The sequence below is a fragment of the Corvus kubaryi genome, unplaced genomic scaffold, assembly GCF_017639235.1.
Source record: "Corvus kubaryi isolate FWS band 111438036 unplaced genomic scaffold, C.kubaryi_AGA036_p1.0 split1-65, whole genome shotgun sequence".
In the NCBI taxonomy this organism is placed as follows: domain Eukaryota; kingdom Metazoa; phylum Chordata; class Aves; order Passeriformes; family Corvidae; genus Corvus; species Corvus kubaryi.
Genome location: NW_024582080.1, coordinates 8,341,318 through 8,363,937, shown reverse-complemented (window position 1 = coordinate 8,363,937; position 22,620 = coordinate 8,341,318). Strand labels below are relative to the sequence as shown.

The 22,620-nt window shown below is 43.4% G+C and overlaps 2 protein-coding genes across 12 annotated transcripts in view; one reads left to right on the top strand and one right to left on the bottom strand.

The window, feature by feature from the left end:
• Positions 1-895: 895 nt before the first annotated feature.
• Positions 896-9,550, bottom strand: RNF6 (ring finger protein 6). 8 transcript variants are annotated; one of them, XM_042014160.1, is made up of 4 exons: positions 9,443-9,550; positions 5,633-5,840; positions 5,024-5,131; positions 896-3,717 (listed from the first exon to the last, which is right to left on the bottom strand). In XM_042014160.1, exons 2-4 carry the CDS (start codon positions 5,823-5,825, stop codon positions 2,009-2,011), a joined length of 2,010 nt encoding a protein of 669 aa, XP_041870094.1. In that variant the 5' UTR covers positions 5,826-5,840; positions 9,443-9,550; the 3' UTR covers positions 896-2,008. The 8 variants fall into 8 exon arrangements, with proteins under 8 accessions (XP_041870094.1, XP_041870089.1, XP_041870093.1 ...); XM_042014155.1 differs by having other exon boundaries at positions 5,633-5,845; positions 9,443-9,549; XM_042014159.1 differs by lacking the exon at positions 9,443-9,550 and adding an exon at positions 9,363-9,384 and having other exon boundaries at positions 5,633-5,845.
• A 7,221-nt stretch (positions 9,551-16,771) lies between these two features.
• Positions 16,772-22,620, top strand: part of CDK8 (cyclin dependent kinase 8) — a 75,153-nt gene continuing 69,304 nt past the window's right edge. Inside the window, exon 1 of one of the 4 annotated variants that reach the window (XM_042014163.1) lies at positions 16,772-17,075. In XM_042014163.1, the coding sequence (XP_041870097.1) occupies positions 16,948-17,075 (128 nt within the window). In that variant the 5' untranslated portion in view covers positions 16,772-16,947. The remainder of the gene's footprint in view (positions 17,076-22,620) is intronic. The other 3 variants (XM_042014162.1, XM_042014161.1, XM_042014166.1) reach the window with 3 other exon arrangements.

The window sequence follows — 22,620 nt, the reverse complement described above, 5'->3', positions numbered from 1 at the left end:
CAAAGGCAGGTTTCTACATATGTGTCTTTTCAATCAGGCAGATTTCAAATATAAAAGAAAGTCATAAAGAAACAAGGAAGCAGCAGAAGGCATATATACATATATTTATATATTGTCAGCCTCAGGAGGTAACAGAAGTAACAGGAAAAAAAAGTAAAAAAATAAGCTAGCTCTGATAATCACATTTAAATCTCCTCACTCTTTATTGCAGCTAAGGAAGCACTCAAGGGAGGGGTCAGCAATGTTTGCAGTAGTTAACAGCACAAATTACATCAGAAGAGATCTTAATCATATCCTTAAATCATCTAAATCTCATAATAGTTTCTTAGAACTACTTTAAGGAATGAAAAAACGCCCTTCTGTGAAATTTATGACCCAAGTTTTTCACTTGCAGAACTGAAGTAGACATCCAATAGCCCACACTGGATTTTATAGCTACCCTTGAAGGATGAAGTATGTAATGAGCAGATGTTCTAAGTAAAGCACCTGGCTCAGAAGCACATTTGTCAAGGCCACCTACAGGCAGAGAAAGTCAGTAGAAACCAGTCACCTCTGGCCATCTACAGGCAGAGAAAGTCAGTAGAACCTGTGCACATCAAGTACTCTTTTTACTGCTCAGAATATACACGCACCAGATAATTGCACAATTCTGCCTTTCTCTAGGGACTGAGGTGCAGGTTGCTCAGAAGATGAGCTTTGTAACGTTCAGTTTCTCCCAGAAACCCCTGGAGCACTTTGTGCTGGGCTTTTATGTACCATAACAACTAACAGGCCAGGAACAGAGCTGGGGAAAAGTGGGGAAAGAATAAAGTGAAAACTGAGACTGAACATCAAGAACAGTAAGTCTTATTAATCTACAGGATATGGCTCAACAGTAATTCACACAAAGCCTCAATTATTTATCTTGCAACTTTATTTTGGTGTAAGTCATTGGTATAAAGTTTAATATCTAATTATACAGATACTGGGGACTTTCAGGGAAGCTTATTTTGTCCTTTTTAGTGTCTTTTGCCATTTAGTCCTCAGGCATGTTTCAAGAGGACTAATACTATATGTGTACCTTAAATTTCTGTACAAAAGCACTTCAAGCCTTTGTTTTGTTCTTCTGAGTAGGATGCCAAAACATGCATATTATAGACAATATCATGGTCAAGGAAATGTTTCCCCTCTTTAAACGAAGGCAGTTAAAACCCCAGGAATATCAACTGAGTAATTTGGAAGAGTAAAAAGGCTTCCTCAGCGCTCATTTATTCTTTGAGCAAGTAAGACACACCCTCTTGGAATTACCAATTTGACTGCTGTCTGCATTGAAAAGACAAAGATTGTCCAAGACAGCATTTAATTATGTACATTTCATAATGCCACTAACTCATCCACTTCTGAATAAGAACTCGTCAATGTTAAGAACTGTGTAAACCCACATGCAAAAATTGCCATAGAATTTTTTAAATAGAACCAAATTGGCAAGTTTTTGGAAAGGATATTTCAATGTTTTAAAAAAAAAAGTCTATTAAAATGAGCACTTCAAGTAACTTAAATATCTTCAGCAAACATGTCCAGCAAGAGACTCTCTGTAAAAGAAATTGTTCTTAGAACAAAAAGCTAACAAATGGCTATTTAGCCACTAATTTTTCAACACAGTGGTGGGTCTGTGTGAAACAATTTGTAATCTAAATAAAGCGAGTCCATTACAATGTTAAAAAACATACATTAAGCAGGACTGATTAACTATTGCATTTCTGTATTTACAAAAGTGCTTAGCATAACAAAATTGCCTAAAAAAATATAAACTTTACCAATATCATTTGGTTCTATGTGTCCTCCTAGACCTGCACTTGGAAAAAATAGTATTTACACTGTTAGATTTAGATAAGTTTCCTATAATTTTTAAAGACATTTAACAAAACTCCCCCCCCAAATGGACCCCTATCTAAGTCAATGCATTTCATCTGACTCATTACAAACAGAGCAGGAGCAGATCCTTGAGTACTGATCAGTACAAACAATTCTAGCCATTATCTGTGGCATTAGACCCCAAAACTGGCTGCCGACAAATTGGGCAAGTGGAGTTTTCAGAAAGCCAGCGATCAATACAATGAATATGAAACTCATGCATACAAGGTAACTGCCTTAGTTTATTCCCTGTTGCATATTCATTAATGCAAACACTGCACGTTTTACTCCGTTCGCTTTCAGTGTGAATATCCCCATAGTTCCGTGTAGAAAGACTGTCAATCTGCTCTTTGGTTAAACCTCTTAAGCGATCATCATCATCATCTTCATTCAGCAGGAAGAAATGGGCGAGTCGAAGGATGGGCAGTGTTCCGTTCTCCACTAGGTTGTTTGCATCTTGAGACTGCCTGTTATCTTGGTTCTCATGATTGCGCCCAGAGCGTTGACTACCACCCCTCTGTCCATTTCTTCCCCTCCTGCCTTCCACTGCATGTCCATTTCTAGACGAAACCTCACTTGGGACACTGCTGTTTGCTGAGCTTGAGTTATTCTGTGCATCTGCTAAGTGATGACTGCCTCTTTGTACTTCCGAATTAGATTCAGTTTCCATTAAAGAACTCAGTTCTCCAAAGCCTGTCATTATCTGTCTAAGGATTGATCGAAGAGCCACTGATGAAGGTTCCCCAAGCCCAGTTTCTGAAATCCGACGAAGAGGTATCCGTATAGTGCTAACGTAGGTCCGAATACCCGCGCGTTCTGATCGTGATATCGTGCGCCGAAATCCCCCACTGTCACTTTCAAAGGTAACAGTGTTTTCTGACATTCCTACTCTAGAACGAGTTCTACTGGCAATGCTGTCCCGGTCTCTGTTTTCTCCCGGACGAATTCTTCTCACCTGAAGATCTAGTGTAATTGTCGGGTGCCTTCTGACAGCAGCTACTGGCCTACTAGATTCTTCCTCTTCCGAAGTTATTCCTAAGGACGGGGCTAAGGAAGGCTGAGGAGCCTGAGCGTTACCTCTTGCTTGCTCTTCAGTAGGCTGTGGAGAAGCCTGAGCTGTTTGTCTCCTACTTCTGTTAACCCGCTGTGCATTTCTATCCTGCCTCTGACCACGTTCCTCAGAATGAGCAGTATCATCTTGCCTTTGCAGTGGGGAGCGGCTTCGACTACTTAAGGTAGACCTCAGCCGCAAAATTTCTAGTCTTTGGTTTGTATTCATCCGGACATTAGTTCTAGCTCTACCCCTTCTAACTCCTGCAGAAGCACCTCTTTCTGCTGTTTCTCTTGGGTCACCAGCAGCCGCAAAATTATTTTGTGTACTATTATTTGTCTGGCCTGCCAGCTCCCTCGTTCTGCTCCTGAGCCTCCGCGAGACTGCATGAGAGACTATTTCTGACCTTAGTGCCATGGCACGTCTTAAAAGCCTGGTCCTTGCAGCTTCGTTGTTTGCCTCTCTCGCAGCCATGCTCCTTGTTCGTGGGGCTACTGAACTGGCAACTAGCTGACGCCTTCTTTCTACGTACAGTCTGGTAGCATCTATATCAACGTACTCCTCCCCAGCTGTTTCAAAACTATTATGATCATGATTTATATTGATTTCAAGACTAAAGCGAAACTCCCCACTGTTTGGATTCGTTCGACTCACAGCTCTCCAGGTTTGGTTCCCACTCTGTCCACTGCGAGTGGCATTTCCCGTGCGACGAAATGTGTTAAGCCATTCAAGCAAAGAGTCGCCATTTGAGTTTTCCCCAAGAACTTCAGAATCTGAGAGAAACAAAGAATTGCAAATATTCATACAGGTGCATGGCACAATGCACTCCAAATTCTCTACTCCAAATCCTCTTCACTTGCTGGGCTCCAATTTCAGACATGATACAGTAGCAGGGCACCTACCTTGCTATGCTCATGTACAAAAATATTCTCTATGAAAAGATGTCAGCAAAACTCACCAGTTCAACCTAGAATTTTTGTCTCACCAGCAGACTCACAGAGAAATGAATATGCCCAGATGGCCTCTTACGAGCCAGTGTTCCGATTCAAGTGGTCCAAAGATAGTTGTATTTGTCGAATACCTGCCCCTTGCTGAAGTTATCAGCTAGGGAATATTTTAACTACTCATTTTGATACAGCAGGGAAAAGAATAATAAGTCTTGTCTTCTTTTGGAAAACATTTTAAAGAATTGTATCTACAAGCAGTAGAATAAATGATCACAGAATCATTAAGGTTGGAAGGGACCTCTGGAAATAATCTAGTTCAACTCTGCTGCCAAGGCAGGGTCACCTAGAGCAGCTTACACAGGAATGTGTCCAGGTAGGATGCATGGTTTGAACAGATTTTCTCCTTTTGCGCAAATATACTCTTTTCCTATTACAATACCCACAGCTCCATTTTCAAACCTCCACTAACTACAAGCTCAGGAACAGATACAAGTTGTGGTTAGGGCTAACTATGTGTATAAATCAGGCCAGTTGTCATGACCACAGTGAAGATTTTCCCTTGAAGGGATCAGATTAAGTTCTCCCTACTCCATCATCTCTCAATGTCCAGGAAACCTCCAAGAACTTTGGTACCTTTATTTCTGAGCTGCCAATTCTTCTCCTAAATCTGACTAGAACTGGCCAAATGATTAAGCCAGTATTTCTGGGGAATTGAAGACATTAAATGCAAAAAACACAAGCCTCGCTTGACTAAAACAAATGGAAAAGAAACAACAAAAGTGGCAAAACAGTGAAGAGATTAACTGTTTTCCAATTAACTTCCTTTCCAACTGCTCTAACACATGATAAAAACCTCTAAGAACTGAAATATTAGTATTTTTTGTGCTATTACATTTACTAACAAAGCAAAATGAGGGAAAAAAGAGCAAGTAATTTGTGATTAACATAAACAAGTTTTCATCAAGTATTTCAAGTTTGGCTTGGTAGCATTAGGAAATCTCTCTTACTTTTAAACAATACCCAGAGACACATTGAAAAAAAGCAAGAGAAATGAGTCTCTCAAATATCTTTACAGAACTGTATTTATGCACCATATACTATGTGTCTACATATATGAATGAAGAATGTTTACCTCCACCCGTTCTACCTTCACCTTCTCTGTTATCCAGATCAGACTGTGATGTCAGACGCTCCTTAGCCCCCTCCAAACGTTGCTGCAACTCTTCTGCTGTTATTTCTCCTGAATTAATTTACATTTTGATAACACTGTTAGATAAGACACTATTACTGCCTCAACACAGCCATGCAGAAATAACATTTTCTATCTTGAATGAAAATCTTCAGAGGACAGATAAAACTGATGAAACCAGAAAGAAAACAGCACTAATGTGAGATTATAATGCAGGTATCAGAGGAAGTAGGTAGTGGGGTGGAAGAAAAACATGCTGAATATGTCAAGAGTATGCCAGCTTCCAGTAACAATTCAGAGGGCCCCAAAATTGCCACATATCAACAGACATACTGTAGTGTACCGAATGTTAATTATCTGGGTTTAGACACTCAAATGCAGCATCTTTGTATAAAGGTGAAGTGTTATACTGTTGTTCCATATGGAGGATTTTTTCCTTTCTGCAAAGCCACAGAAGTCAGGCTGCTTGAGTCACACTACCACACCTGGTGCCTAACAGCAGGTGTGTTGCTCCACCTTACGCCTCTTCTACTGAAGGTATGCATATCTTACCAGGAGTGCCAAGCAGGTTTCGGTCCCTCATTAACCTGTAGTCCTCCTCGTTGAGTTCGTTAATGAACTGGTAATAGGCCTCCTCCCTGCTGAGGCGCTCCAGCTGCCGCTGTCTCTCACCTTCGCCGTGGCTGCGCTCTCGTGAAGGCGCCTGCTCATTGCCATTTCCTGCACGGTGTCGGGAGCGATCCATAATGATAATGCCAAGCTGTCCTGGACAAAACCAGAAGATTAGACTGCACAGGAATTACAGGAAGAATTTACCTAATTTACAGTAAAACGTTCCCAGCATTTTCAAATGAATTAGTTTATTAATAGCTAAAGATGATTAAGGTGAACCAAGCTCCACATTATTTGCCAAGACACCAGTGTAGTTTATTATGCAAACATATAAATACTTCTAGCTTGCTGAAAAATAGTTTCAAGCCCCCTTCCTCACTGAAAGGCCATACTGGTTGGTATGGCAACTTTAAAATAAAAATGTAATGACAGGTTTTTTTTTTTTAGCTAAATAAGGATATTCTAGAAAGTTAAAGGAATGAACATAAAATTTATGTCCTTTCTCCCAAGTAAAATACAACAGCAGTGTGGAGTATTTTAAAAGCTGAAGTATAGTTAAAAACATGGTTCTCTGATTATTGGACTGCAATTACCCACTGTAAACTTGTGACAACCCCAACATAAGACTGTATTTAGTATTTCCATCAGTAATATCCCCCACATAGCATACAGCCTACAGATTTATTTTTGGTGGAATGACTCTTCTGACATTCTTACATTATTTGCATATTTTCCTTGCATTCTCTAATCCAAGGACTAGCTAGCAAAGGGATACCCATCTCCAGAAAAGGGGTGTAAAAGGGATGGGCCATGCTTTAGCCACAGTTCTTCATCACTTACCAAATACTGAACCAGTAGGACCACACTGTTAGAAGGCAAGAATAACCTTCCAGTGTCAAAGAGGCATCATCTCCATTGCTTTCTGTGTCATTACCACCTCTCTCTGGTTAGGAATCAATCCAGGGCAAATCAGTGCTCAGACCACTCCTCAACTTTTCTATTTTCTGAAGGAAACCTGTTCTTCCACTCTCTATTTGGAAGACGATAAAGTCTCCTTTCAATTGAGCTGCCTGTTTAACAAAAGGCACCTGCTGAGGCAGACACCTGACAAAAGAGACCACTTCTCTAAAAAGCTCAAATCACACTGCATCATTCTGCTTGCACTTGGGTAAATGCCTTTCTTTTTTGTTTGCTTTTTGTCAATTCACATACACATAAAAGTCACTTCAAGTTTAAATTATGGGGAAAACACAGAAAACAGCATTCTAAGCACACTCCTGATCAGTAATTAGTCTTCACAAGACAGGTAATGAGACAACAAACAGACCAAATCAACTATTAGAAATACAGAAAAAAAAAGCCAATCTTTATCAATACTGCAAACAGATACCAAAAATGAGAAAATGTATTTGTCAACAGCAGAAACTGGCATACATTTAATATACCTTTCTTATGTTCTTTGTGGGATCCATTCTGATGTATCCTTGGTTTCATTATTTCCACACCTCATGTTACTTCCCCCCACCAGCCCCTGCCCCAGGTAGCTGCACTTCTAAGCACTTCTTCCAAATCAATCATCTTCCTCCTGTGTCCAAAACTACATTTTGATGCATTTAAAATCTTTTCTCCCCGCTCTAACTCAAAATAAATTAAATCTGAGTATCTTCCCTTCAAGACATTTTCCATTCCCGTAATTTTTTTTTTTTAATCACTGTTGCCCTCTTTGCTCAGTCTCACAAGCTGTAGATAACTGCTGACTTCGATTTCCCACAAGGGCTATGTTCAAATCAGATCACTTCTCATATCACACTTCTAAACACAAATTTCTCATCCAGCTCTTCCTCTTACTACCCCCGTTTCCTCATAACAAAAGCAGTTCCCACCCAACCCCCAGCCCCTCAGTTAGCACGTTCATTACCTTGACTACACCCATCATGACTATTACCATGAAAATCCCCAATCCATACTGCACTGAATACTGAAGTTCCTCTCTCCCAGGTGACTTACAACTTGACACAGGTGCAGCGGGGAGGGGATTGTTAAAATCAATTCAGTTTCACTTGAGGTTGTTATTTAGACAAATGCCTTAAAACAACATGTGGCTGCTGGCTCGACAATGACCATACCAAGTTAACCGACTTCCCAGGTACATCAGTGTATTGCTGCACAGAAAAAAAATGCGATACATATTCTTAAGAAGTCCACCACATGTAGTCCCCCTCAACCTAAATTTAAAGTGTTGTTCAAAAGAGAGGTTCTTTAGTTTTCAGCTATCATCCACAGAAAATCTGGAAATCTCTTTGATTTTGTAGGTAGTTAGGGAAAAAAAATACTCTTTTGTTGACAACTGTATGGTAGGATGATTAGTCACACTCCTTAAATGACTCACTTAGAAACAGTAAGAAGTGTGAAGTGCTCGGTTGTCCCATCTGTTTAACATAACTCCACGCATGACAACTACTATCCCTACTTATCAAATGCCATCAAAACGAAGTACTTTGACACCTAAAATGTTTTAGAGTTGTGAAAGTTGAAGGGTATTAACTGCATCAAAAATGAGGTACTTTGCACTAGAATATTTCAGAGTATTTAAAAGATGAAGGGTATTAACTACTAAGATGCAAAAAACTGAAATCGAAATCCACTTATGACTCGGATTACTCTTCGTTTGCAAAGAGGTAGGGGCCACATGCCAACAGCTTACGTTTTCTAGAATTTTCAACCTAAGATTTACTCCATTAGTTCTCCATTCATGGTTACTCTGGACTATTCCTTGAAGTTTACGACTGTTTTTTTAATATATACCTTATGCTTTTAGGTTTTAGCCTGTATCCCTGAAGTACTACCCCCGGTTCAATTAGGTACTCATTTTCTGAAAGACTACCACCTGATTGCAAGGCGACTACGGAGTTAAACTGAGGAAGCCTCCTCGAGCCAAAGGGCTATTTAGCATTTCTGTCACACCGCAGCCTCCAGGCAGGATGATCTCACCGACTTCGGGAATAAAAAAAAAAATAAAAACAACCCCCAAACCAAACCCAGAAGCCCCCCACGCACGAAGCCTGGGGAAGGAGGGCGGAAGGAGAGAAAAAGGGAGAGTCAGAAGGTAGTGAAGACACAGCCCCCGGGACACCCAGAGCGACCCAAGCCGAGGGCCTGAGACTGTCCGCCCGCCCCACCCCCACCCCCGGCCCCGGCCGGCAGCAGGGCCTGCAGACGCCAGCGCCGCGCCAGGCCCCGCCCAGGGCAGGGCAGGGGTCGGGCCGTGCCCCCGGGCCGCGGAGCCACGAGGGCTCCGGGGACTCCGCGAGCCCTTGGGCCCGGTCCTGCCCGGCCCCCCCGCCTGTTGCCGGGGGGACGGGAGCGCCGTGACTGACGGGGCTCCCGCCCAATCCCCCGGCCGGCCCGCGGCCGCCGACCAATCGCAGCAGCGCGTGGCAGCTCGTGCCCTCCTGCGCCGCTCCCCCCGGGCTGCCCGGCCCGGCCCCGACACCGACCGCTCCGGCCGGACCCGCGCCCTGCCCGAGCCCACGGCTGCCCTGCCCGCGGCGGGCCGCGTCACCCGCTGCGGCAAACCGGGGAGGCACCCGTGCCGCCGCCTGCCCCGGTGGGGGGAAGCCTGCCGAGAGCGCAGCCGGGGAGACCCGAAAGCCCGTCCCTGCCTGCTGACCGGCCGGCTCAGCCCCGCGCCGCGCTCTGCGCCCCGTCCCTCCCGGCGGCAGCAGGAGCCGCCTCCGCCGGGACACCGACCCTGGGTGTGCGAGCAAGGCGCGCTCCAGCTCCAATTGCGGTCCGGGTGCCGGCTCCAGCACGGATTGCGGTCCGGGTGGCTGCCAGCGCTGCCGGCGCAGGTTCCGCTCGCGAGTGAGGGGCGGGCCCCACCTGGAGCCCCGCCCCCTCGCGCGCACGCGTGTTGGCACCGTGTAATAACTTACATAAGGAATGACATTTTAGAGTTGGTGTTCTCTCTGCTGCTTCCTTGCCAGGCCTCCTGCGGCGTTAAATGGGACGCTTTTCCTTTTCCCGTGACCTTGCCTCCTTTTCTTTTCTTCTCTTTTCTTTTCTTTTCCTTTCTTTTCTTTTCTTTTCTTTTCTTTCTGTTTACGTTTCCTTCTGCAGGAATCTCCCACTGAACTTTTTCTAAAACGTTCAGAAAATAATTGCTCGGTGCCGTCACCTGTCTCAAGCCGTGATTTTAGTAATTTCCATTTGGAGAGCCTTAGGCAGAAGTTCTCCCACGCGAGGTGCGGAACCTCTCACAGAATTTTGCGCGTTCTAGTTGCGGATGCACTGAGGGCACCCACAAACTCGCTGTCCCGCAGTTGCCTGTGCAGATCTGTCTCTACACGCGCTGGAAGCTGCCACGCTGTGACAGCGGAGCGCATTTCACATCTTGCACAAACTCTCCGAACCGGCAAAATGAAGGGATTGCGCCAGAAGGGTTCTTCTATGGAAAAGCACCTCATCCCTCTCATATCCAAACTGCCCTTGTGTTCCAACAGGCTTGCAGAAATAAACAGAGTTTGGGTATTTTCCGTGCAACTGGTTTCGATACAAAGGAACACGACCCCAGTAATGAATGAGGTGGTAGGAAGGGCTCAGGGCCGCTTCCTAGGGAAGATACTTTCACACCACACCCAGGATTTCTTTATTCTGCTTAAGGGAAAGAGTTTACACAAGTGTTATGTTTAGATTTGGTGGTAGTTTACATTCCTGTTCTGCCATTAGATGGTTTCCATGAGACAAACTCACGGCTGGGATGCATTCTTATCAACGAAGCCAGATCAGGAACTACTCCTTGCCCACTGCATTCAGAAAATGGTAACCTCTTTGTTTTTCATGTGCCTTGCCAGAGTATAAATAATTAGTATTCTGATTCACCTTGCCTGAGGCAGTTAAAATATGTCCTTCCTGAAGATCAATTTTACTTTCATAATAGAAGTCAGAGTATATATATATATATGTGTGTGTACATATGTATATGTATATAGATATAGATATATATATATAGTAGTGCATGGATCCCTTGAAAATTCAGTTTCTTCCCACAACTATTTTTGGTCCCGTTTTTTAAATATTTTCCTCATATGGTCTGCTTTTAGTAATCATTGTTCCCCAATCAAACACTACATCTTCTCTAGTATCAAGCCCACATACAGACTGTTCATCCAGAAGGAAGTTATTATTTAGATGGGTGAATAAACGTGTATTTCCATACCAAAACCTGGCACTGAATTAGTTTATTTTCCACTGACCTGTTCTCCAATGCAGAATTTGGCGTTCATGTCCTGTTCATAGTGATATTTCACAACAGCACGCTATAACTAAGTAAAGTACTTGTTCATTTTATGCTGTGTTGTTAATACAAAATGACAGGAGTAGATCTTTCCTAGAATATTATTGCATTGTAGCAATGCTTTCCACACTGAAATACTCTCTTTGCAACTATAACAAAAATAGCCTGTGGAGGGCAGCAAACCTCAGGCAATTATTAAGTTTTGTAATAACAAAGAATCTGAGAACCTGGATTTAATGTGATTGTTCAGTCTTTTAAGTTCTTTAGAAAGTAGCTCTGTTCTATTATATTTTATTGTTTGATATAAGTAAGGCAGGGCCGCATAATCGGGCTTTTAAAATTGGATCTTAGTATGTCCAGGTGACACCAAAACGGTGACATGAAGTTGATTTGCTTGAGAGGAACTTGGACAGGCTGGAGGAATGGGACATCAGCAACCTCATGAAGTTCAATGACGACAAATGCAGTCCTCCATCTAGGAGTGACCAGCCCCCTGGGACAATCCTGAATGGGAGCTTTACTGACTGTCTCTGCTGGAAATGTTGGAGCATCCTGGTGGCAGTGGTTAAAGAGGATCAAGATTTCACCCCAGCAGCCATTAGCTTGGAGAAGAGAAGGCTGAGAAAGGATCTTATCAATGTATATAATGTGTCAAAAGGATGGGGCCAGGCTCTTTTTGGTGGTGCTGAGCAATAGGACAAGGGCGATGGGCAGAAACCGATGCACAGGACATTCCACCTGAACATGAACAAGAACTTCTTCACTGTGCAGATGACTGAGCACTGGAACAGACTGCTGAGAGATGTTGTGGAGTCTCCTTCCCTGGAGATATTCAAAAAGCTGTTGGGACACAACCTTGGTTAACGTGCTCTAGGGGACCCTGCTTGAGCCAGGAGGTTGGACAAGATGACCCACTGTGGTCCCGTCCAACCTGGCCCATTCTGTGATCCTGTAAACACAGAAAAATGATTATCAGGACATGACTGGGAAGTGATTACTTCCCTTTACATGGCTCTTGTTTGCCTGCATGTGGAATATGATGCCCAGTTTGGGGGTCTCCAGTAGAACAATCCTGATATGGAAAATTCCTGACAAATTGGAGTGAATTCTGCTGAGAGCACTGAGGGGCTGGAGCACTTTCCATGTGAGAGAGGCTGTGGGCCCTAGGGCGTCTTGAAGCTGGAAGAATGGGCAGCCTGCCAGTACTGACAAGGAATTTACTGGAAAGACAGAGGCAGGATTTGTATTGAGAGAAGGACAGAAAATTTCACCTGGAGGATAGTCAGGTCCAGAGAGGCTGTGGAATCTCCCTCCATAGATGCTTGAGTGGACAAACCCTCAAGCAACCTGAATTTAGGAGTAGCTCTTCTCTGAGCAGGATATTGTCCTAGATATCATCCAGAGGTCCCTTCCAACCTGAATATTTCTATGATTATATGAACGAATACAAACTAATATTTAATTGCAGGGTTTCTTTCCCCTCAGGCAAGGCTCTCCTCAGTAAGAAAAGTAACCATGAGTTCATAGTCTGAATTTTCAAGGTTTGAAGAGGCAGAATCCTAGAATCACTTAGTTTGGAAAAGACTTATAAAATCCAGTCTGAACCATTAACCCAGCACTACCAAGTCCAACACTAAACCGTGTCCCCAAGTGCCACATCTGCATGTCTTTTTAAATACCTCCAGGGATGGTGACAACTGAATCTCTGTCAGGATCATAACGCAGGCTGATTGTTACTGTAGGTGGTCCCAAGTCTGGCAAACAGATGTTTCACTGAATGCAAGCACAACTCTCCTATAAAGCACCTGGATCCAAAGCGCTTGCACTCCAGCCAGAATCTAGGATGCTTTGTTAGATCAAGTTGATAAACTTTATAGTAAAATATAGTTGAATGGAAAATAATTTAAAAAAACACCAAACCCAACACATTGCTTTACACTGTTTGTAGAATCAGTACTCTACTTACTGGCATTAAGTAAATTGCGTTTTTAAGTGCTGCTAGTACTCAGCTCACTCATCTGCAGGTAAAAAACTGCAAGGTTTCTGAAAAATACTCAGACTGTGCAAGTATGACAGTTTTTCTTTACATACAGAAAAGAAAAAAGCGCCACCACTTGCCTTCAGCTTTTCCTGGACTAAACAAAAAATGGAAGATGTATAGCACTTAACAGGACTGGCACTTTTTCAGTCAATACCAAGCTGGGAACACCTCAGTCACACCACTAAAGAATGTCCCTTTGGGGGTATGGGAAAATTTTAGCAGGTAGCTACTGTTGCATGAAAAGTTTTCTGAAAAGCAAAAGTATATTCAAATTTGGCAAATTAGTAAGTGGAATGAGCAGACACTCTAATGGCATGGGGATGTGATTGAGTGTTGTAGGTTATCTACTTATAAAATACAAAGAAAGCAAAAATATAAAAAATGTACTTCTCTGTATTTTTATTCTATTTTTGGAGACTGCAAAACAAAGAGCAAGTAGTTTGTTGTACATTCCCCAGCTATAAGTTTTGCTTCAGAAACTCTGACTCTAGCACCAACAGCATTGCCACAAGCATGCAAACACCTACCAAAACTAGCTTTGCTTTCAGTATTGATGCTCCCATAGCCCAAATGACTGCATCTGCTTATTGTGACAATCCAACCTTCTTCCCAGACAATCCAGGCTTTCACCTGAAAGACAATTCCCTGAAATACATTCAGAAATGTTTAATGATGTCAGCCTTCCTTGACTACTATCCTGTCTGGTCACAGCTCAGTTTGGTAACTCTCTCCAACACACTGCACATTACCAGTGCTGACATGGCAACAGCGGCTTTCCTGTGGAGAACTCAGCTATCCTTCACAGGTGTGGTAATGTCAAACAAAAAAAAAAGTCAAAAGGGTGTGTATTCTGGACATATTAGAAATTACACAAACTTGGATCAGAAGGATATGATAAAGCAAACCATGAATGTCAGGGGAAAAAAGAGAAAGAGGAAAGCTCCAAAAATCCAACTTCAGCAGGATGTGTTAAGCATATACTTTAAAACTGATTCCTGGGAGACCATGAAAGAAGGGAATGAAAAACAGGCAGTAAGAGATAAGAAATCCTATAAATTGAAAGGGCCACTGTGAGGATGGGGACCTGAGAGTCAAGAATACCAGATCCTGGTTTTGTTTGTCTTTTGAAGAGCAGACCCCAAAATGAAACTTTTCCTTGGAATTATATTACATTGTGACAGATTCTTAAAATAAAGTACAGAAAGTATGCAACTTTCCATGAAACAGAGCTAAAAATTGACCTTGAAATGTCAATATTTATTTCTCATTACAAAAAGAGCCAAAGCGTGCTTTCTATTTCAAATTTCTCTTGAGTCAGGGACCATATGTCTGAATCGGTAAAATCAAACACTGGAGTCAATACAAGTACCTGAAGTGGAAACGGTGTGAAGGTGCAGCAGATTTACAGCTACACTCATTCTGGAAGGCATACAATTCAAATGGTATGTAAAACTAAGGAAAGAAACATTTGAAGAAAACTTGTAAATATTCTTACAAAAGGACCAACAATCTGGAAAAGAAGCTATCTCAGTTGTGGTTTTGACTTCTCAGAGTGTGTCAAAGTATGGAATTCTTTCCAAGTGTTTTATGCAAATGGGAAACATAGCACAGGTCGTCACAAAACGAATCTGGATTGTCTATTCTTGTTTTCCTTCATGATCTCTTTTCTTTCTAAGCAGACCTTGTTTGTCTTCCACACCCTGCAATGTTTCAGCTCAGGACGGACTAATCCCAGCCATTAGTTACCATGCAATGATTGGATCTGTGTGGAGGAGTTTGGATGTTCATTGCCTCCACGAAAAAGTGATAAATAATGCAAAGAAGAGTATAAAGTTACAGAAGTGTGGATATTGCTACTACCCTTGCTGATAGGACTGAGGGTAGTGAGCAGGCAGGAGGTGCTGTACATGGTGGGTTTGGCCATGCAAGCTTGGTCCCTTACTGTCCCTGAAAGTCCCCAAAGCCAGGCATCCCTGAAAGCAGAGATGGGGCTGAGGTGGATGAACTTTGTGAGGTGGATGGCATCCTCCAGACTGTTTGATCTTTATGGGCTGCTGGGCTGCCCTGACCTGTTTCTGTTTGATTGATGCCGTGATGTGCTGGGGAATGTTCTTCTAAAATTTAGTTGAGTGCTGGGCAAATAAAGTGTAATTTTGCTGCTTCTCTCAATTGCACTTATTTTTTGTAACACATGCCTTTGCTTTATTTAACGTACATAATATCCCTAACAACTGCATAGCAACATACTGAAAGTCCGACTGTGGGCATCTGACACGAGTCTGATTGAGTGATTCCAGCTTGAGAGGCAGGTAGAACCCTATCCCAAATTTTCAGGGATCAGTGCTAATGTGTAAATGAAAATGGAGATTTGTAAATGAAAACGGAGATGATTTCAGACCATTCCAGAATATGTTGCTTCTTCTTTTAGGAGCCCCCACATTCTATGATGTCTCTAAGTTAGGGGATTTGAGTGCCCACTTGTTTACTCAATGTGCTGCATTCTTGGCATGCAACGTGAAGCATACATGACAATTTAAAATGCCAAAGCTGGGCTGTAAGTAGAAAGATTGCTGTAGCTTTAGTTTAGTTCCAAGCTGTTTGTTCTAGGAAATTACCGGCTTTGTGTTGGGTGGGTAACTCTGTCAGCCAAGGGAGGAGTCGGGAAATGTCCAGTTACTGGTCACATACAAGGGCCTTGCTAAACATAACAGTTTTTGTGTTACATCCCGAGTGATCTCAGCAGCCACACAGAGGTTTGTCAGCACTGTGACGTGTCTTGAGAGCAGCTTTGGGCACCACAGTATAAGAAAGACATTAAGCTCTTAGTAAGTGCCCAAAGCAGGACAACCAAGATGGTGAAGGAGTGGCTGAAGTCACTTGGTCTGTTCAGCCTGGAGCAGAGGAGACTGAGGGGGAACCTCACTGCAGTTACAACTTCCTCGTGGAGGAAGAAAGGGGAGCAGGAACTGATCTCTTCCCTGTGGTGACCAGTGACAGGACCCGAGGGAATGGCCTGAATTTGTGTTAGGGGAGGTTTACTGATTATTAGAAAAAAGTTCTTCACCCAGAGCTTCAACCACCAGAGGGTGGTTGGGCACTGGAACAGGCTCCCCAGGGAAGTGGTCACTGCACCAGCCTGACAGAGCTCAAGACAATGCTCTCAGGTACGTGGTGTGACTCTTGGGGACGGTCCTGTGTAGGGCCAGGAGTTTGACTTGATGAACCTGATGGATCCCTTCCAACTTAAAATATTCTGTGATTCTGTGATTTCGTCCGTGTTCACAGTCGTGGAATTATCTTAATTACAACGATGCTAACAGATGCTCACAGCAGCACGAACCAACCGCGCTTGCCCTCTCCAGCCTGGATCGAGCCGGGGACCGGAATATTCACCTTAGCCAAGGCCCCGCGATGGGACCCCTCGCTGGTCGCGGTCGCTGCTGATGGCGGGCCCCCCGCGCCTCGTGCCCTGCCCAGAACTACAGCTCCCGGCATGCAGTGCGGCTCGGCTTCCCTCCCTCCGCCTGTACTACACCTCCCGGCGTGCGGCTGCGCTCGCAAGGCACGCCGGGACGGGCCCTTCCACGTGGTGCGCTGCCCGCGGCCGGGGAGGTGCCCGCGGTTTGCGACGTCCGTTTGCGGCAGCGCGCGCGGGCGCGGCCCCGAGAGCCCGCCCGGGGACCGGCGGCGGTGCCGCTCCTGGCGCGGAGCGAAGAGAGGGAGGCAGGGAGGGAGCGCCGGGGGTCGGGGCTCGGAGCGAAGGGAGCAGCCCCGCCGCTGGATGTTCCGCGGGGCGGCGCGGGGGCCTCCTCCTCCTTCTCCTCCTCCTGCTGCTGCTGCCGCCGCCCGGTGTGTGCGGCGGGGCGGGGCGCGGCTGCCGGGGGCGGCGGCGGCGGCGGGTCGCGGCGGGCGCCCAAGATGGACTATGACTTCAAGGTGAAGCTGACCGGGGAGCGCGAGCGGGTGGAGGACCTCTTCGAGTACGAGGGCTGCAAGGTGGGCAGGGGCACCTACGGGCACGTCTACAAAGCCAAGCGCAAGGACGGGTGAGTGAGCGAGCGGCGCGGCTCCCCACGGGACCCCCGGCCCGCCCGCGCCCTCCTTCCCCTGCCGCCTGCTGCCCCATGGGCTCGTGTGGCCCCCCCGCTCCCCGCGTTAATGCCGTCCTTTCTCCGGCCCTGCCGATCCCCGCCCGGTGAGCCCCGCGTTATCCCGGCCGGCCGGCGCCTGGTTCCCCGTGGGTCGCGCCGAGCGTCCCCAGCCTCTCAGCGCAGTGCCGGAGTCGTGTTTCGGTACTGGTGGGCTTGGAGAAACAAATTTTGTGCTCGAGGAAAACCCTTTCCTTAATGGATTCTCGTTGTGAGTGAATCAGTGGCCGCTTACAACTGTTCAGCCTGACCATCGGCTTCATAGACGGGTTTTTTTTGTTGTTGTTGTTTGGTGTCGTTTTTTAACAATGCCCTTTTTTTGATATGATTTATTACTTGTAGTCACCATTTTGGGTCGTCTTGCTGGCTGCTTCTCGTGCCTTCGGGGCTTTAGAATGCTTTAAACCGTTTTTTGTGTATGACCCGTTCTCGGTATAGACCTGAGTAAATTAATTTCTTGGCATAAACGTTTTAGAGAAAGACCTAATGAAACTGTCATTTAGGTTTCTCTTGTCCGTGACACGGCATCACTTGCTGAACAGCGGAACAATAGGAAGTAGGGAGCGGGAGAAACAGGAGAGGCACGGGTTGTTCCTGTAGCAGGTCCTAAATTTTCAATTACATCCAGTCTTTCTGTTAAAGTCTCACCGCAGTGGTGCTCTGTATGCTGCCGTTCAAATAAGGTGCATTTTGAAAGTCTGGCTATTTTTATGTTGAATAAATAAACTTTTAAAGCAGGCGGTGGTCAGTCATGGCCAAAATACGATCTGGTTGGGTTTACATAAGCTTTTGATTCTAGAAGGAAGTGCTCTGGCTATTATCTAGAGAACAGTTGTAATAGAAATGGTTGCACCTTGTCTTGTCTGTGTCTTAAAACACATGCTGATATAACATGCTGATATTAATTGCAGTTACTTCAGCCTGGATTTTGTTTGATGGTAGGAGTCAGGTAACTACCTTTTTCCATAACTTTTGTATTTGGATCCTTCCAGCTGTTCATAGGAAAAATTCTTTATCTTGCATGAATTCTTTCTATTCTGGGTGGGCAAGAGGAAAAAACCAGTTCTCCGTGCGATAAGCTGTTACCTCAAGCCTCCTTGTACACCAGTGCCAATGCTGCTGATACAGCCAGCTCTGGTTTCTGTGCTCATACAGAGATTGTACATAATAATACAAAAAATAAATCGAGGTGCTGAAAGATATGGCTACATTTCTAATGTTTATGTCAGGCTCTTTGCAGCTGTTCAGCATGTTGGACTGCAGCAACGTGTAGGGAATTCAGCATGTCATACTGCTGAAGCATTTCTAGTGAAATCATCGGTCTGCTTGATGTTGTCTGGGAGAGAGTGTTTAAAAATGCTGGTGGTAGTGCCATTTTGAGAAATTTCAGGAAAAAAATGGAATTGTTTGCTTTAAAAATGGGTAGTTACTCAAAGGTGGTTTTAAATCCTCACTCTTGTTGGTGAGTGGGGAAATCAAGGTATGGTATTTGATTAAAGTTTGGGGTAAAAAAAAAGATGAGCAATGTATATTGTCTCATTTTTTCTTTGCTTTGTTGTTCATTTACTGCTTTGTTACCAATCCCTTTCCATAATACTTCCCATTTGCCTGATTTCTGTAAACTTTTTCTTCTAAATATGCTGTGTAATTGCTCTTGGACAGTCACTAAAATATGTGAAATAGAAGCATCCATAGATGCTTTTGTAGCTTGTAATATATTTGTACATATGTGATCTTAAATTACAAGGGTGGAATTAGGATTGAAGGTTTCATTTACATCCCTTTATCCGGAGGGAATCAATTAAATCAAAGAAACAAATGTGTAACAACATTTAGTTTTCCTGAAGCTGTGGTAATGTATGGATGTTACGTCTTGTGGTGGGGAGTACCTGCAGCAGCATTCGGTGTTTGTGTATTAGTACATGCATATATTGAAATAATATTCTTGCATTGTTTTAGTATTCCTCAGATGGTAAGTAGTGATGGGTCAGTCATTTTTTTAGCTGTTTCTGGTATCTCTACAGCTCAAATCTTCTTTTTTACGTTTCCCGTGAGCTTGCAAGTGTTCTTTAAACTTTGTTGCATGATTCTAATTCTTAATTTAAATAGCACAAATATTTTAAGATACACATGGTAATTTTTAGAGTACTTTCAAGAGTGGGCTGCAGGACTGCAAATATTTTGTAAACAATATTGGTTCAGCTTTTTCTTAAATGACATCTTCTAGTATGGATGTCTAAGGGATAGAAAGATCACAAAAAAGAACTGAATTTTAGTAACTGGGTTTGTGCAAATGTATCTTCTAAGGCCCTTGGTGATAAAACCCAGTTCAAGAATACTAGGAGCAGTGTCTGTAGTACAACTGCAGTCTTCATCTCCTTTTTTTTTTTTATTTTACTGCTTTAAAGGTTTTACTGCTGCCTCTGAGGTGCAGTAAGGCAATTGAAAACTAGATAGCAGCTGTGTATCCTAGTTCTAGAAGTTAATTGCATCATTGGAACTACACAGGGATGTTGTGGAGGACAGTTCTTCAGGAATCTTGGAGTGAGAATCCTTCTAATGAGGGAGAGATGTCCTGCAGTATGTGCACTCGTGACCAAATGAGAGTGTAACCAGGGTTTCGTGCCTTGCTCCAAGAAAAAAGCCAGTCCAGCCCTGAAGTGCCCTTTGCCACAGGGTGAGGCTTGGGGTCTCTACTGGTCCGTCTCAGAGGATCACCAGGTACAGCTCCATGGGGGTTTCTCACATATTAGCTGCCAAACTTGACCCAACTGAACACCAAATCAGCTGAGTGACAATGTCAGCCATCATAATTGAGCTCTATCTGGTGCATTGCCTGCAGCAAAATGGTATTTTCAAGTTTTTATTTTAATCCTTTTTATTTTAGGTTTGTGGCCTGCCTATGTGGTTGAATCTTCCTGGCTTTTTATTGAATGATGGTGTCTTTCTCATCAGTGCAGTACCTGCAATGGGCTCTAAAACCTGCTTAGAACAAAGTCTGTGAATTGATGGGGTTTATTTTTATAGCAGAAAGGTGTACAAGGAGGCATTTGACTCTTAATGGCAGACATTGGGAAGGGAGCACAGGCATGGCATGTTGAGCATCAGCCTTCAGATAAAGGAACTGTTGCTCATCTCTAGTGTTGGTAGGATAGTTTACTTTTTTTTTTGGTCCAAAAAATGTCAGTTATTTCCTGCATAAAAGCTGCTTTGTGTGCCATTTGCGTGCTCCCTCACGAATGCTATTCAACCCAGATATTAAACCTACCTATTTGATTTATGCTGGGCTTGGAAAATATACCAGCAGTTTTTGTTTGGTGAACTAGCATGCAGATTTATTGGTTTTTACTTTTTTTCTCTTCTTTGAAGCTCACTAGGAGCCGAATGCCAGGTATGGGCAGACTGAGGTGGCAGGACGCTGGGGGCTCTCATGCAAGCCTGGCTGCCCAGCTTGTGCAGCACACCGGGTACAGCCCCTCCTGTGGCTGGCACCATGTGCTGAGCATGTGCTAACGTCAAAGCTGTGTGCCCAAGTTTAATGGGATTGGTCTTCCACTGCTTTCTTTGCTCTTCTCTCCCTTTTTATGATACAGCCACAGTCAGAAATCTGAGTGAGAAGCCTGTTCCGTGGAGCAAAGCTGACTGTTTCAGTGGCAATTTGGAGTGTTTCCAAAGAATCATTTTTGCTGTTTATCGGATGTGGTTTGGATGAGAATAAGAAACTATTGAATGTCCCTGTTAGGCAGTATCTAACTTTTTAATTAAAACAGCAAAAAAATTACATAACTGAAGGTCTTGAACTCTAGAAATGTCCCCTAGTGCTTTACTGAAAGCTTTTCCTAATCTCTTGGAAAGAGACTTGAGTGGTGAGACTGTTGGTGGGAAACCAACACTAAGCAAACTGGTGCTCTCCTAGCTATTGTCAAGAACTGTGAGAAGTGATATTGGTCCCAAACACAAGTGGAATTGGAATTTTTTGTAATTTCAGCTTTTACAGTTCTGTGTAAGTGGGGGAACAGATTGTTTAATTTGAACCTACTGGCACATTGTAATTGGCATTATGAAAATACATCTTGCATGCTTCAAACAGTCAAATCTAATCTACTTTTTTTTTTTCCTTGAGGGTCTGTAGATTTTTCCTTGAGGGTGTATGAGTTGTAAAAGAAGCAAAATGGTGGAAATACAGTAGATGTCCAGTAAGTTATTGGGTTGCTTAATCTCTAATATGATATATCATAGTTTCTACAGATCAGTTAAAAGGAGATTGCAAGAATTTTGATTCTCTCTCAAAAGCTCTTGTTTAAAGAGAAACTGAAGGGATGAGGAATATTTATCTTGGAAAATAGAGAAGGCAGAACTGTTTAAGTTACATAAAGTAATGAATGGATTGGGTAATGCGCAAGATTTTTGTGCTATTCTTGTTTCACAGTGTTTGAAGATGGATGATCTGAAATGTTTTTGGAAAACAAAAGAAAATGTTTTAATACATTATAGATAAACCGCATAACCTGTTGTCAAAGGGAAAAGATAAGAGCATAGTGTCTGTTCTGTAATGTTATCAAAAACAGTCACTTCTGACTGTTGTGACTGTAGAAGTTAAGCTGCTCACTCAGAGATCAGGCCAAGCTCTGCGATGCATGCAGAAGACCCTGCTTTTGTTTATTTCAGGAATTCTGAGTTTTGGTGGTTGGTTGTTTTTTTTACACTAAACCACTTTCTGGCCCTTCATAACGTGGTTAGCAGATTAGTTCCAATTTGTCTGTGTTTGTGGATATTTATTGATTGAGTTACATCAGATAAACAATCACTTATTTCGTCAAGGTCTATATCAAACTGATATTTAGTGAGAGGTACAGAGAGTTTAGGAGTGCCACAGATAGATGTAATGAATCAGAATTTTACTTGGCAAGGAGTGAAACAGCAGGACTGAATGAACTTCAAGCTTCTTGATTAGTTCTGTATCAGGCCTTTACAGGAGTTTTATCATGGCAGTCATGCTATTAGTTTTCACTAGAAATTTACAAACAACTCTTGTCTTCTCTCAGTTTAATAGATGTGAGGGTGGTGATTTTGTTGTTGTTTTTGGCTGAATGTTTGTGTGTTATTTCAACTGTTTTGACCCGAAGCAGTTGGTAGAGATTCGCAGGCAGGTGGTGAGAGCCGTAGAGCCGGCATGCAAGCCTTTGGCTTCTGACTCCTGTCAACAATGATGTGGAATTTCTAAATGCCACAGACTTTATTTATGTATGTAATATGTGGTATTATCTTCTTAAAATACATGCCCTGAGTCTCTTTTGGATCCTTCACCACAGTAGTTACAAAGTTCCTAATTAAACTATATCTACATAATGAGGTAGGCATGCTATATTGCATAAAGTCTTGCGCTCTTACATTTTTCTGGTCAACCACACTTTTAACTGTCTTCCATCTTCTTCCTTCCCTT